Genomic DNA, 15,092 nt, shown 5'->3' with positions numbered 1-15,092 from the left:
GTGCTAGCAACTTTCTCTCCAACTGAGTAAAACAAGGCCTTTTTTATTGGAAACCAGAATCAGAAGCTTAAATTATACAAGTTTGGTTAAGATAGTGTCTGTGGATATTTGGTATTTTTGTAAGAGTCCTCCTCTGAGATGGTTTGTGAACAGTAGTCAAAATAAGTGTTTACTGGCTTTACAATGTGCTTTACAACCTCCACTGTTGACCAGAAGAGGACATGTTCCCCTTTTGAAACCCCTTGGTTTGAGTTTTCCCGTGCCACTGTTGCCTCTGGCTTGTTTAGTTGAAGGTTGGACCAGGACCAGAAGGTTCAATCCCCAGGACTGGCAGGAATTGGGTGGAGAGATTGAAGGACTGACCTTAACATTCTGGACTGAGGTGCCCTTGAGGAAGGCAGCTAACCGCTGATTGCTCCCCAGGTCCAAGGTGGCTGCCCACCGCGCTCGTTGTGCGTGTGTGTGTTGCATCTGTCTGCAACTGATGGGTTATGCTAAATGCAGAGGCTAAACTCCATCATACTGCTGTGCAGTTGAAATAAAGGATGATCGTATTCTTTAAAAAGTAGCATTCTTTGGTTTGTGAAGCAACATTAATGCCATAGATAAGTGAAACTAGAGATCTGGTGTCTCAGTAGACCACCAAAATATGCAATTCTATGAAATTTTGTTTATCATCAGTGTGTAACTTAACAAAAGACAACACACTGACCGGAGCCTATGACTACTAGTGCGGAGTCTCACCCTTTGTTCAACATCATTGTCCAACGTTTCAGAGAGCAATATCTGCCCTCCACGTGGAATATGGAGCCAAGACGGTTACAAACCATATGTAAAACAGAAGGATTGGGACAAAAAGACTTTAGTATTTATTTCTCATTTGCTCTCGCTCTAACACAACCCAGAACATAGTGGTCACCACTGTCTTACTGTACAATATATTTATACAAAGGTAGCAGTCAGAGCCAGCATCATTCATTCATTCATTCATTCATTCACTGAAGTTCAAATTCAAATGCAATAGGGTAAAAAAGGGTAAAAAAAAAAAGTGCATTGGTTAAGACCAGGGTCTGATACAGAGTAGTGTGTTCAGACACAACACACAAACAAAAACAAATCAAAAACAATAAGAGGCGATGATTACAAAGATAACGGCACACTTGTTTAGAAGCGAAAAAGTCATTTGCTCGGTTAAAAACCCTATAAAAAGACACGATAAAAACACATTCAGTATGAAATAAAAGTTGTTAATACTTACAGTTCAGTAATAAAAACTAACTAGGTATATACATATGTATGCATATACATCCACGTGCATACGCATCCTTTTAATATATGCAGGAAATCACATTCACAAAACCGACGCACTGAAGGATGTTTTCGGAGCCCGATGATTACGAGGCCCTTGCGTGTTCTTCAAGCACATGTGAAATCGCTGTGGCGCTGGAATGGAGATGAAGGGTGTCCACAGGCTGAAAGGACGTGGATTGCTGGAATGCTGAGTGAATTTTCGAGAGTCGTCACAAGCCCCGCTTTTGGTCCACCTCGTTTATGGCGACGCGTCCCTGCTCCCCCTGCTGGTCTGAGGAGGGGGGGTTGTTTTTGGGTGTTGCAATGGCTACTGTGGTCCCGCCCTGCATCTACTGCCCTGGTTCATTCATGCTCTGGTGGAGGCATGAAGCGGCATGACACAGACTCACAACATTCATGACGGATGCATCAGGGAATGTGTTCGAAATGGAAAAGGAAAAATAAACAACTCAATAATGGACACAAGACAAGACGACATCACACGGGTGGAGTTAAAAGGGATTAGAAATGAACAGGCTGAAGTGGTTACATCCTAGTAGGGGCTGACTGCTCAGTCCTGAGGGAGGAAATGACAAGTTTGGATCATGCGTGTTAGGGCGGGAAAATGGACGGGAATGATGCAGGCAATCGTATGTTCCCATGACGATGCTGGAATGGTCTGCAACAAGGCGGAATGTTAGTGCCAGGCACACTAATCAGGATCAATACATCAATCAGATCAGCTCTTTGGGTTTCGTCAGCTTTCTCCCATGCTTTTGACACCTCCCGCTATGCCCCTCCCCTCTCCAACCCTTTACCACACCTACCCCACAAAGCTTCTGCTGCAATGGAATGATGTTAATGGCAATGACAGAATGTCAGCATGCAAGACTTGCAACCTGCCCCAATCACACACGTCTCCTTCAGTCTTCCAAATAGTCTGAACCCCCCTGCACTACCTACTAACAGACCCAGAGCAGCATGTCCCCTCCACCAACACCACAGAGCCCTCACTCATCCACTCAGGAACCTGTAGCCACAGAGAGAGGAAAGAGCACAGTCACTCACATTGACCAACACTAGAGTAAGAGGGGATGCCCAGCAACAAGACGATCAATTATATAAAGACAAGACCCACCAGCACAAGCACCTACAATTTGCGTTATGCTGATGCACCCAGTAATCATAGACAACAGTGCTCATTGCTTGTGCATGCAGGGCATGTGATGCTCCCAATAACTCAAGGCTCATAGGAAGCACTACTTCTTGATTTAATAAGCAAATCCTCGCAACTATTCTCAGAGATTTCTGACTTTGGAAGTCTGGCCACTGATTACAAGGTGGTATCAAACCTCTCATGCAACACTACCACCTAGAGGAGATCTGCTGAAACGCAGCTTTGGACTTCTGTGTAGGACGGTCCAGGCTGAATAAAACATACTGAACAAAGGGTAACATTCATTCAACAGTGGCACAGAAACATCACAGGTACTTAAAATCTCTCTTTATCCTACTGCATTATTGGAAGAAAATAGGGGAAAACAAGCTGTAGTGCTGAGAGTTCACCACAAAATAAGGGATACAGATAATCACAAAGGAAATTGAAGAAATGCTCACTTTTATCAACTTTGCTCAAAATTTCCATGAAGAAACAACATGCAACACGTTAAGAACAGTGTATTTGATACATTAAAAACATTAAAAATGTAATAAAACACAGGTTTCGAAGAAACGACTAACCTGCCACTGAGGAAAACCTCTCCACAACTGTGAGAACGGTGTGTGTGTATATATGTGTAAGTGTGTGTTTCTGCATGCACATATGTACGTTTGTCCATGGGCTCACACAGTGAACAGAGCACATTGGCAGCATTACTGCCCGAGTGCTAGAGTCAGTTCTGACAAGCATGTGTTCCCATTCATGATGTCTTAACAGGCCACCATGCCGTGGATGATCAAATGTAGGTGACCGCACCTTTGCTGTGTTTCTCCAGTGTGATTTCCACGTAGGATGTAGGCACGTAACCCTCCTCTCCACTCTGCTTACGGATTCGTGTCCACCCATCTCCTTTATCCTCCTCTATAACGTACAGCACCTCATCTTCTTTCATCACCAACGTGCCCTCATTAGAGCCTGGGAAGACAGACAGAAGGAAAGGGGGGGGGGGGGGGGGGGTGGTGTTGATGTAAGCGATCATTTGGGGGGAAAATCTGCATACTATTAGAAGTGGACTCATGACACTTGCAGTATACATTATTTTCATGCTTCTGTATGTCAATATTTATTTTTTCATAACATCTGACATGTATTGTATGATATATCTATAAAAAAAAATCTTGTATAGTAAGTAAAGTATAGAATAGTAGTAGGATGCCATTTCCCAGTTTACTACTACTGGTGAATTTTGACTGCATGTTCAAATATTGTGTCAAATATTGCGTCAAATATTGTGTATTGTGAAAACATTAATTATAGGGTATTATTTTTACAATTTTGCCCTTCTCTAGACTTTACCAAGCGAGATTATTATTTTTATTATTATTATTAATAATAATAATAAATGATAATAATACACACAATTTAATATAACTATTTATTTTATGATCCAAATATTTTATATTTCAATTTTATATTTATTATTACACCCACATACCCACTGCGTATTGATACCTTTTCAAAGATTATAGAAGCTTTTACCCACAAGGGAAGTACAAGTGTGTATATAAATAGATTTAGAAACACAATTATTGTTCTAATAATTTGGATATGCAACATACCATTTGTGTGATGTATTTTGTAGTGGAAAATAAACATGATTTTTATATTTAATTTTACTACAGTTGTTACTGCAGAAATAAGTACTATATTTCTCTGCAATGCTGTATTTTTACGATCTGCATTTTATAAATGTAAAAGTGTATTGGCACTATTGGCATTGGCACATGCATACATAATTATAATATTGGCATCGGCCCAGAATTCCTAGATCAGTGAATCCCTACCAATGAAAACTGATGTTAGTAAATTTCTACTAGAGAAGTTTGGAGTCACTTCAGGAAAAAAATTCCATAGGAATCACCTACATATATACTTTTTATATGGACAAGCAGCTTAGCTTTTCTATTTAACCTAGTTATGTAGATACAAGCCTGCTTTATTTTCCACTTGGTCTGATGACAACACCTTAGACTCCCATCAAGAAGCCCAGTGGTAACATTACTTTACGGATGCACCTTTGGGAAACCTAGCCCAATCCAAGCTTTCCTATACACATGTATTTTTGTACCATCAAAAGAGTAGAGTGCTTTGCAGTGTCCGATTGCAGGAAGAGGATCATCGTCGTCAAACTCGTCGTCAAATTCGTGTGGGTCAGGCTGTGGGGGGGACCGGTGCTCCTGGCTGTGATCATCTGTGTAGCTGCCCTCAGGACTACAACACACAGAGAAAAACAACTAGAAAGTGTATCCTGAATCTACATATACTGACTGTACTGTTAATTCTTAATAAGGACAAGCCGCTGCCCTCAGGTTTGGACTGAGTAAATGACCGTGTGGGAGGTGACCGCTTTAGACACGCTCAATGAGAGGAGATCAGATTTGTGTAGCATAATCATATTGTCCCCAATTTATGACAGCTACAGATTAAAACACCCACCTCTCTCTGCCATGAGGAGCATGATTCACATCCGTGCTGGACCGCCGGTCACTACGGGTACTCTGCTTCCCCCCTTCCACTTCTGCTAGCCAAGTCTGACAGAGAGCGTGAGGGAGAGTGGAGAATTAGTAACAAACGTTTCTTAAATTCACAAAAGAAATAGCTCAGCGTTCAATTTACACCTTATCCTAACTGTTGTCAGCTAAGACATCATCTGGAGTCTGAAGTTTGCTTTTGAGCAAGGGACAACAAAGGTAATAACAAGTAACATATAACATATTTAAATGACCTGCCTAAACTGTCCAAAGTAATTTAAATAGGCTTATGTGAAACTGACTAATGTGGTTCTCTATTAACCCACTGGCCCAAAGTTAAAAACCTAAAGCTAATTCTGCAGTTCTATTTACCGCTGCCAGTTAAAAAACCTGATCTCTCAGCGACTTTGTTTCAAATAATTACGATATGCAGAGAACATGATCTAACAGGTAAAAATGCTTTTGCTTTATGTGAATATAACACAACACATGAATGGTATGTTCCAAATATCAGGTGGAAAATGAAAATGAAAAGCCTAAATGTGGTTTTACATATTTACAACCCTGTTATTCTGTTCCATGAAACATGCAGAGTTGTACCACTTTCTGTGGCTTAAAAAAAAAAAAAAAAAAAAAAGATAAGCTCTGCTTTTTAGGCTGGTTTATGTCAACGTAACAGATCACAGGGGCCACGTAGCCTACCCTAGCCCCAACAAACTATTATTTTCTTGTAATTATTCCTGAGTCTGGATAGTGTTTGTGTCATTTCTGGGTCCTTTCCATGTCCTCTCGGTGTGTAGTAAGCATGCTAAAGCGTTTGTAGCCGTTCAACTTGTCTTACAAGGCTTTCGCTAGTGGACTGGGTGTATGTTACTTTTGGGCGCATCAAGGCAGTTATGAAACGGGGGGTTTTGAAATGGACCTGTTTTACATAAGATAGTCACAACACTGCTAATTCGTATAAAGATTTCAGTTGCACTGCAGCTTCAAGATGTCCTGGCTGACAAACAACATTTAGGGTTAAGGGGAAATTATGTAAATGTGGGTTTTTTTTTTTTTTGTTGTTGTTGAAATATTCTGTACCATCACATCAGTGCGTCTTCCTGAAAAACAGAGCAGATGCACCGTGTCCATTACTCCACAAGGTGTCACTAGCACACAGTGCTGTCAGGCATTGCACTACAGCTCATTTCTCCAGATGTGCCTTGGGGGCTGCATTTCCTTATATGACCATAACAATGGGGCGCTTCACTGGGGAGGTTACCTCATTTTTGTGGATCTCGGAGCGCAGCTTCTCCATGTTGCATATGGTCTCTGAAATCTTGGGCTGGAGACTCCCAGGATCGCCCATCTGAGGGTTCTTCTCATAAACGTCCTTCATTTTGTTAAGCGCATCTCTGAAAGACGAGAGATTTACTGAGAGAGAATTCTCTCACAAAAATAATAGTCTAATGAATAAATATACATAAGAATAAATATTTTATGGGCAGAGTTATCCTGGGGACACACCTTTGGTCCATTTCTTTCTGAAGTTCTCTGCTCAGCTCGTCAATCCTCTGCTGTAGTTTCTTACGTCTCTGTTCCGGTGGGAGGTGGCTGAGATCCTCAAGGTTTGGGGCCTGGGGAGACACAGCTAAGCTGTTAGCCGCTGACATGTTTAAACTTGTGTATGCTTCAGACACCCTCACGCAGCTACAGCCTCAGTGAGCACTATGAAGCCAAAATAGATCCTAAGAGAGATGTCCTTCCAAGAGCTTCATGGGCTCACTGTACTGTTACAGAATGCAATGAAATGTGTTTTTAGTATAGCATAATTCACTGACTCGTTTACAATGTGTAACCCACCGAAACTTTGAGGAGGACATCTTAACAACAAAAAGAGAAGGGAAGAACAGTTGTGTTTTGTCTCGTTCTCCATCTTTGGAACTGAGAGGGATCCTAAAACTGGACCTACTCTAGGACTCTACTCAAGTCCACAGGCGTGGCTACTTCTACAGCACTCCACACTATACCACCTTCATACTCACCAGCTTCACTGACCACTTAGCAGTTGTGGTTAGACCACGCCATTCACAAACACACAGAAAACACACAATGACACAAGTATCTCATCAGCATTGGGCAATACGGTGGCTCCAAGGAAGGGTTTGAGATAATAACAGCACTGTGTCATGCTGATACCGCAGGCTTTTGCCGGTGCCTGGAGGCCTAGCACCACAACCGTGTCCAAAAAGGTTCCCCAGGGTTAGATAGGGTTAACACAGCAAGGAGGTGACGGTATAGTTAGTGTCACAATGGCAGTCAACACACACCGGTCATAGACTACAGACCACTATTGACCTCCTCGGTCTGACGAAAGGCCACCATTCACTTATGCTTTAGGTAGAAGGCATCAGGTTGGGGGACCTTTGAAAGAGAATGTAAGCACTGAGCTGAACAGTTCATTTACGGTGACGTTTTGTTGTTAGCAACTGACTGCTAATTGCAAATGTGCCCAAGAACCACCCGAGTGGTGTTAGTGGCTTACAGATCAGCGTCTGGTTGAAAGTATGAAAACACTCTTAAAAATAAAGGTTGCTAATCGGTTCTTGGCTGAAATGTATGATTCTAGAAAAATAATGACTATTTGGAGATTAGACACTATGGCACCTTCCAATGAGAAGTTTTTTTTTTCCTAAAACCAAAACCCTGGATAATCCTTTTTGGTTCCATTTTGCACCTTTATTTTTTAAAGTGTAGCATAGGTAGGGAGGAAAGACTTAAAATGTGCCCAGATATCTCTGAAAAACCTTTAAGCCTTGATTTTAACCCTAGACAAAATCCTTTCACAACCATGAGTGCTAGTCTAGCATCAACTCCTGTCCTCAATCTATCCAATCCAGAACTGATCCAAGAGCAGCACTCTAAAACTGTGATATACAGCACCTAGTGTATCACATGAAAACGAATTTATTTGAGCTTTATTTGTCTGAAAGATTAGCCAATAACTGAAAATCACTGCAAACACACGCACACACTTCAGTAGGCTCTTACCCCTCTCTTCAGACCCCGGAAAGATGGGATCTTGGACTTTACCGTTCGCATTTCATTCAGACACTGAGCTATCCTCTCAGTAGAGAACTTAGGAGACTGGAAATGGGCATGGGGGAAACTAGGGAGGGGTGGGGGAGGAATGGACGGAGGAAACTGGGGCAACAAAGTATGAGAAGGTCAACAACTCAACAAAAACAACCAAATTAACAAACAAGCAACAAAAAAAGCATTGGCCATGGTTTGTCAAAACCACGGTTTAAAAAAAAAAAAAAAAAGAAAAAAAGAAAGAAACATGAATACAACAAATTTGCCTTAGATCTAAGCCTGAGCATGAGATCCTTCCAATAGTGAAACGGTAAAGCACACTGTGGTCAAGAAATGATGTTAAATGAAAGAATAACAACCCGTAATGCCCTGGTTGAATGCCAGTATGAGGTGTAATGCCATAAATAGCGGGTTACTGATTAACTGCAGGTTGAACCCTTTTACAGGCCTGGCAGGTCAAAGTCTTGTGCTGGCTTGTAAGACTGGGTTTACGTAACTTGTTCTGAAAGCATGTGCCTTATAATCATTAGCAAGAAGAACCTGATGTAAAAATGTCACCCAGGAATGCAAACTGTGCAAGACAAACAGCTGAAATAAGGAATTACTGCAGTGAAACACAGTGTCGACATGCGAGAAGGTAATGAGGAAGGTGTTGTATTAGCATGTCTACAGGATTCTGCGGCAGTGTACTCACTTTAGGCTTCTTCCCGAAGAGCCACAGTTTGTTCTTGGCCTTTCCGATCGCGTGTTTGGGGTCAGGCTTGCCTGCGTCATTTTTAGGGGTTCCGATGGTACCGTCTGATCCTGTGCGCTGGATGTTCTGACTGAAGTCCTCGAAAGGGAAGTCACCTGGGGGCTCGAAGCCGGATTTAAACGACTCCACTACAATTCCTGAATCCTGTGGGTAGAATGACATCATTAGGTTGAAGCAATAAATTCTCTGATCATTAAATCACAGAGCTACCCGAATCAGGCAGCAGATTATACAGAGTAAGATTACTAGTGTATTCCACTACACTGATGGCTGAGCACTGGCCTGCGTGTCTGCAATTGTCTTCAAACCTTATACACTAGAGAGCAATCAATCCACTGGCTGGGTAGTTATAATTTATATTATTTAGATTACATGCAATAAATCTTAGGCACTGTCAAATGTCAGGCTGCAAAGTCAGGCTGACGCAGATGGGTACGCTTCGTTGCATGCAACCCAAAAGCAGATGCAGCATTTCTTAATAGTTTCACAGTATAATCACTGCAAATATATGGGAGAGTGATCCATGCTCTACAAATTCAGCAATGACTGCTTTGCTGTGTTGCTTCTATATTAAAGCTCTGGCAATGCGATATGCCAGCCTACAATACCAGGACTGTGAAAACTCCATATTTGAGATGTTTCTGTATCTGTACTCACCCTGCGCTCATCCACATTCTTGGCAGCAGTCACCATGCCCTCCAGACACTTGGAAACGATAGGAATGACTTTTCTCTCCACCTCAGCAAAGCTCCGGTACGTCTCGCCCAGTTTTACTGTCCGCCTCTCATCCATGTCCTGTAGATTCTGCAAAAATAAACAAACCCACAGATTATTTTAGACATACAAGCTGAAAGGTTCAATGCCAAACGTTTCATAATACTTTTAAAACACTGTTTGCACCCACTAGCTGCAGCCAAATCAGTAGTCGCCAACTCTCCTTCTGGAGAGCTACCTTCCTGCAGTTTTAACGCCAACCCAAATTGAATCAAGTGAAGTGGGTTGACATTATATCCAAGTTCTGCGAGAAGGAAGCTCTCCACGAGCAGGGTAGGAGCCCACGGATCTAAATAAATAAATAAATAACAACCAACTCAGTGGTGAGGACTGAACAATTTCAAAAGTACATCAAAATGACCTGTTTGTTTCTCAAATAACCTAAAGCTCAAAAGGTAAATGGGGTTAACCCTTCAGAAAAGCCTGAAGAGGATAGACATGCTGACATTCCAGTCATAAATCTGCGAATTTGCCAAGTATGTTTTAGACAGTTTTGGACAGCTTTGTAAAATCCTGCTTTTACAGCCAATAAACTGTGATACATTATATGCTACCTACTACTGTTATGGTGGTCTATCATTTTATTTCTTTTAGATTTCATAAAGTAAATGGTCAGTGACTGGTCAGCTAAGCCCTCTTTTGTATTTCACTAGGGAAACGCATCACCAGCAGCTTTACCTGTTTGGAAAGCATGGACACAGTTTCAATAAATGAATATATACACATTTCTTGCTTTAGAACATTCTTAAGCCAGACAACATAAGACTCATGATATAAGGTACTGACTACACATTAAAATGACAAGACTCCTTTTGTGCATTTTAACAAAAGCCACAGACCATTTAAATCATCCAGCCTGATGATCCAACCATCACAACAGAGGCAATCAATCGGTTCAAGCCTAGCACACAACAATCTGTTCAGTAGTTCAGCTAGGGAAAAAAAACAAAAAAAACAAAAAACAGTGCAGATGGAAAACTACTACGAGAAAGAGAAATGGGGGAAATTCACCTTGAATATCTGTGGGATGGCCACGTTGAAGTGCTTCCACTGTTCAGCGTTAAAGTTCTGGAGCTGAGCAGCATATTCATTCTTACTCTCGTCCGCCATGTGGGTTCTCAAATACAGCTGGGACTTGGCCTGAAGGAGGAGGGGGAAGGGGGGAAGAGGGGAAGAGGAGGAGCAGGGCTTCATCTAATTTTGAAGTAATTGAAGAAACTATCCAGAACGGATAACTGGAATAACTGGGAAAATTAAAATATGGTTTTAGGGGCAGGACTTATGGTTGTACAAATGCAGTTTAACATCACCATCAGTCTTTAGCCACACATATTAAATCATACACCAATGATGAGTGTTTAATGTATTTCAAGGTCTCTCAATGACCGTATGTAGCACTGTAATTGCAATAGTAGTATTTTGCCCCTAGTAGGTCCTATCGAACACATTGCTTATAATGTATGTAATGCGACTGACTCTCGATCGCCTGGAAGCCGTTTGCCTACCTTTTCCACCTCTGACTTTGTGGCGTTGATGTCGTTGTCTAACCTCTCAAAGATGATCTGGGACTTCTCTGCTTCTCTGCATTCTCGCTCAAACTTTTTCTTGCTCTGCCACGTTCACACAGGAAAAACACAAAAACACACACCAAACATCAGCTGGAACCACACAACAGTCTTGCAGCTAAACACCAGGCATCTCCCAGCTAATGCATAATGGGCATTAAGCCATCAAACAGCTAGTATCACTATTTACACGCAACCAGACAGAATCCAATCTAGTAGCAAACAATCAGTGGATGAAAGAGAAAGTGGTAATGAAATCTGTGCTTTGGAGTGTGTCAGAACATCTGCATTTCATTTTGTGACAGTGCACAAAGAGGAATACCTAAGGCATTACAGCATGGCCACTCAATGTGAGATTCAGCTGTTGCTGGCTAGCACTTGCACAGACTAAAAGAGCTGCAAAAACAATCCAGCTTCACTTTCTACAACACACACAGACTGCTCCACGCTGCACAGCGGTACAGTCTGCAGTGTGTGGGGTAACAGAGTGCATGTGTGTTTTGAAGAGACGAAAGGGGGTGAGTAGGTAGTGCACATTAACTTATGCCAACAGTCTTCTGCTTCCCTTCCTCCTTTCTGTTCCTGTCCTCCCTCTCTCACCCACTCACTCACTCTCTCTTTCTCGCACACACACACACACACACACACACACACACACACACACACACACACACACACACACACACACACACACACACACACAGATGTGGATTTGTGGATCTGGACGCAAGAGAGGGAGATCAGGTCACAGCTGGAGAAAAAGTTTGTAGATCGGTCAACCCTACACAAACACACAATCCCACAACTACTTACATTGTCCATTTGTTTCCAGCACTGGTCCAAACACTGCTGGGCTTTTCTCCCCTCCTGAAGATGCTGGGGAACATGACCAACACACACAAGATTGGTTAACGAGCGGAGCCTGACCGATAGAGCGGTTGTCTAATAACACTGGCTGCTATTGATGTATGAGAAGTGGTGAAAAATGCACCCATATTTAGCAGCTTAGCAGCATAGGATGACAGTCGTGTGTAAACACTCCTAGCGCGTTTCCAAATAGATCATTCTCTACCAGCCCATTTGATCCATATATAGAAAACTATGCTGCAAAGACAGACTTTTTTAACTTCTTGTTTTTTGTTGCCATGAAGGCTGGCAAGTGCAGGGCAGCCAATCAGAACAGTGGTCTTAAAGGCACAGTTACAAAAACAGCCTGTTTATTTGTAAAGGGTAAAATGAGGTTGGAAAATGGTTGTGGAAAAATGAATGATGACATTTTTTGGTACATTAAACCATCAAAACATTGTAGGCAGATTTCAACACACAAACGCACGCACACCCCTATTTAAGTTTCTGAGATTCTACTCAGAGTTTAAAGGGTCCCTACAATGTAAAACTGTATTCATCTTGCCTTAGTTAAATAATGAGAGTTCAGGACATGGAAGTGACAAACCGTGAAGCTTAAACACTGGTGTTTCCTCCTTCAGGCATAACCAAAACTGAACTGGAAAAACGGCTACATCCAAACCGTTACATAACGGTCTTGACTCATTTTATTTATGTCCACAAAACATACATACACCTACCCACTACTAAAAACCTTTTGAGGAAAAATGAATCAGCTATGTCGGGAGAATTTGGAAGCTAGGTGAAAAAGGACTAAAAGCTAATGCTAGGATGTCCAGAGAATTAAGTAGCGGACGGCCTTGGCTAAAGCAAGCCACAGCTTGGCTAAACTCTCATTTCTGACTGGAGAAGGCATAAAGGCTTTATCCCAGCAAAGATAAAAAGATAATCCAGCCGACCAGCTATTTTATCAGCTAGCTACCACGCCAAGAGGACACAAAAGACAGCAAAAAAAAAAAAAAAAAAAAAGGAATCTATTTTTATAATATTAGAAAAGAAAATACAGCAAGTTTCATTCTGAAGCAAAACAAAAGGGGTTTTAATAGGCTTGTAGAACTTCATCTGGGCATTTTTACCAAAATCAGAGCCCCACATTTACTAGAAATGCTTTACAAGAACTGCTTAAATTACTCAATAAATGTATTATATGGCAAAACAAGACAAATGAAAACTCAAATAAGGCATTTACAGTTAATAACTGACCATTGCAGTCAGTTAAGTAAAAGGTGTTATATTGTGTGTACTGATGCATAAATTCCCGTTTCAGGCTCTTTCCAAGTCAATAAACACTCAAAAATATCCTTACATGTTTCCTCTCAGCCTTCAGGTCTTGCGAGTACCGCATCAGCTCTCCATACACCCTGTGACCCATCTCCTCGGCAACGACCTCTCGCTGACCCGCATAGTCATTCAGCTCATTCAGTATGGCGTAGAACGACAGGCATGATGTGAACCTGTAAAACAGACACACACTCTCTCACTCTCCTCAGCGCTTTGATCCTGAATGTCATTAGAACATACATTTAATCAGCAGACTGTCGGCACATTTCTCCATTATGACTCAAGGCAAGGGTTCAGCCAAAATACTAATCAAAAAAAAAGATTCTCCAAATGACCCCGACCAGACAGACCTTACATAAAGACGGCCGCTGCTTTGCACTGGAGCATACGCCATACATCCTATTTAATAATAATCTGCACTTTTGGCCATTTTGTAAGGAATGTCACATAGTGTTAGGAACCACATTAGCATCACATTACATCACATTAGCATCTCTCTGAATCCTCAATATGGTTTGAGCCAAAGGAGACGACTGCCAAATGCTCATTGGTTGGGCGCATGCTTCCATTACTTCTTATGTTACTTGGATGCTAGCAAGTAACCACTGGATTGAAATGCTCCAAAACACACAGACGACTAGCAAAAAAAGGTCCTCAATGGCTTCATGGGCAGCTATCTAGATAAATATATAAGAGATATACTGTGTGTGTGTTTACATAAAATCACCTGTTCTAAAATGCATGTTATTTTAGCCATTGTAATGATTGTTCTCAGTGTAAACAGATTTGTAAAAACAACGGAAACCACAATGAGTAGAGGAAGTGTAAGAGTGTGTGATTTTCTGGCAGTTTATTAGTGTAGCCACTTACTACTATTACTACTAAATATTTCTTGATGATGCCACCATTTCTGAAACACTGGTAATAGTGATTAAGATATTGATTAACATAGCAAATATGACTAGAAATAAGACTAGAAAATATGACTAGAACAAAGTGAACTCCATAATCAATGCTCACTGTCAGTTCAGTCCAAAACCAGAATGTTTCCCAAAAAGAGAGCACATTGAAAAAGAGGGAAAAAAAGAAAAAAGAGAGAGAAATAAACAACAAACAACAATACATTTAAAAGTCTAAACATCCATGTTTTCACAAAACTACACCGCAAACTACAATGTCTCATTTCAAGAGAGAGAGAGAAGAAAAATTGGGACGGGACAGGAGAGAGACAACAAAACTACTGTTCCCATAAGGATACATCTAAATTTACTACAATTCTCGCAATACCATGCAAATCCCAACTTTACTTCCTAGCGGCTAACAGCTTAAGGTTCTCGGGTGGAAGCCACGCAGAACCATGACCGTTCCATATCAGTACCCAGACCATTGGACTGCTAGTCTTGACTGATGACCTGCTTTCCAATGCATTCATATCGAGTTTCCTCAGCCCTGACTGGAAAGACAAATGCTGCATGCAATGCAAAACATCCAACTTTCAACCTTACATACACAAATGTGCAAATGAGGATTCACCACAGCTTCATAAACGACTAAAACATGAATTTCTTTATGCTCTACATTAGTCTGATGGCATAGGCACCATTAGGCACTGTTCATGCACACCTCCACATCAACTACACTTACAATATGTGGACTAGAGATTGCTGGAATTGACAGATTGCCAAGCAGACAAGCCTGACCTGCTCACTTTATTAAAATCGGACACACGCGCACACACTGACGAGAGGATCCTT

At 41.5% G+C, this 15,092-nt stretch overlaps 1 protein-coding gene across 2 annotated transcripts in view; it reads right to left on the bottom strand.

The window, feature by feature from the left end:
• Positions 1-846: 846 nt before the first annotated feature.
• The window catches only part of fnbp1l (formin binding protein 1-like), a 53,710-nt gene continuing 39,464 nt past the window's right edge, over positions 847-15,092 (bottom strand). Inside the window, exons 4-15 of one of the 2 annotated variants that reach the window (XM_072681666.1) lie at positions 13,364-13,511; positions 11,965-12,027; positions 11,092-11,196; positions 10,598-10,726; positions 9,470-9,616; positions 8,753-8,956; positions 6,490-6,599; positions 6,245-6,377; positions 4,946-5,040; positions 4,578-4,720; positions 3,266-3,424; positions 847-2,320 (exon numbers count right to left, since the gene is read on the bottom strand). In XM_072681666.1, the coding sequence (XP_072537767.1) occupies positions 2,313-2,320; positions 3,266-3,424; positions 4,578-4,720; positions 4,946-5,040; positions 6,245-6,377; positions 6,490-6,599; positions 8,753-8,956; positions 9,470-9,616; positions 10,598-10,726; positions 11,092-11,196; positions 11,965-12,027; positions 13,364-13,511 (1,444 nt within the window). In that variant the 3' untranslated portion in view covers positions 847-2,312. Of the gene's footprint in view, positions 3,425-4,577; positions 4,721-4,945; positions 5,041-6,244; positions 6,378-6,489; positions 6,600-8,752; positions 8,957-9,469; positions 9,617-10,597; positions 10,727-11,091; positions 11,197-11,964; positions 12,028-13,363; positions 13,512-15,092 lie in introns of both variants that reach the window. The other variant, XM_072681665.1, reaches the window with a different exon arrangement.

Source organism: Salminus brasiliensis, chromosome 6, assembly GCF_030463535.1.
Source record: "Salminus brasiliensis chromosome 6, fSalBra1.hap2, whole genome shotgun sequence".
Lineage (NCBI taxonomy): Eukaryota > Metazoa > Chordata > Actinopteri > Characiformes > Bryconidae > Salminus > Salminus brasiliensis.
This window is presented reverse-complemented; position numbering and strand designations above follow the sequence as displayed.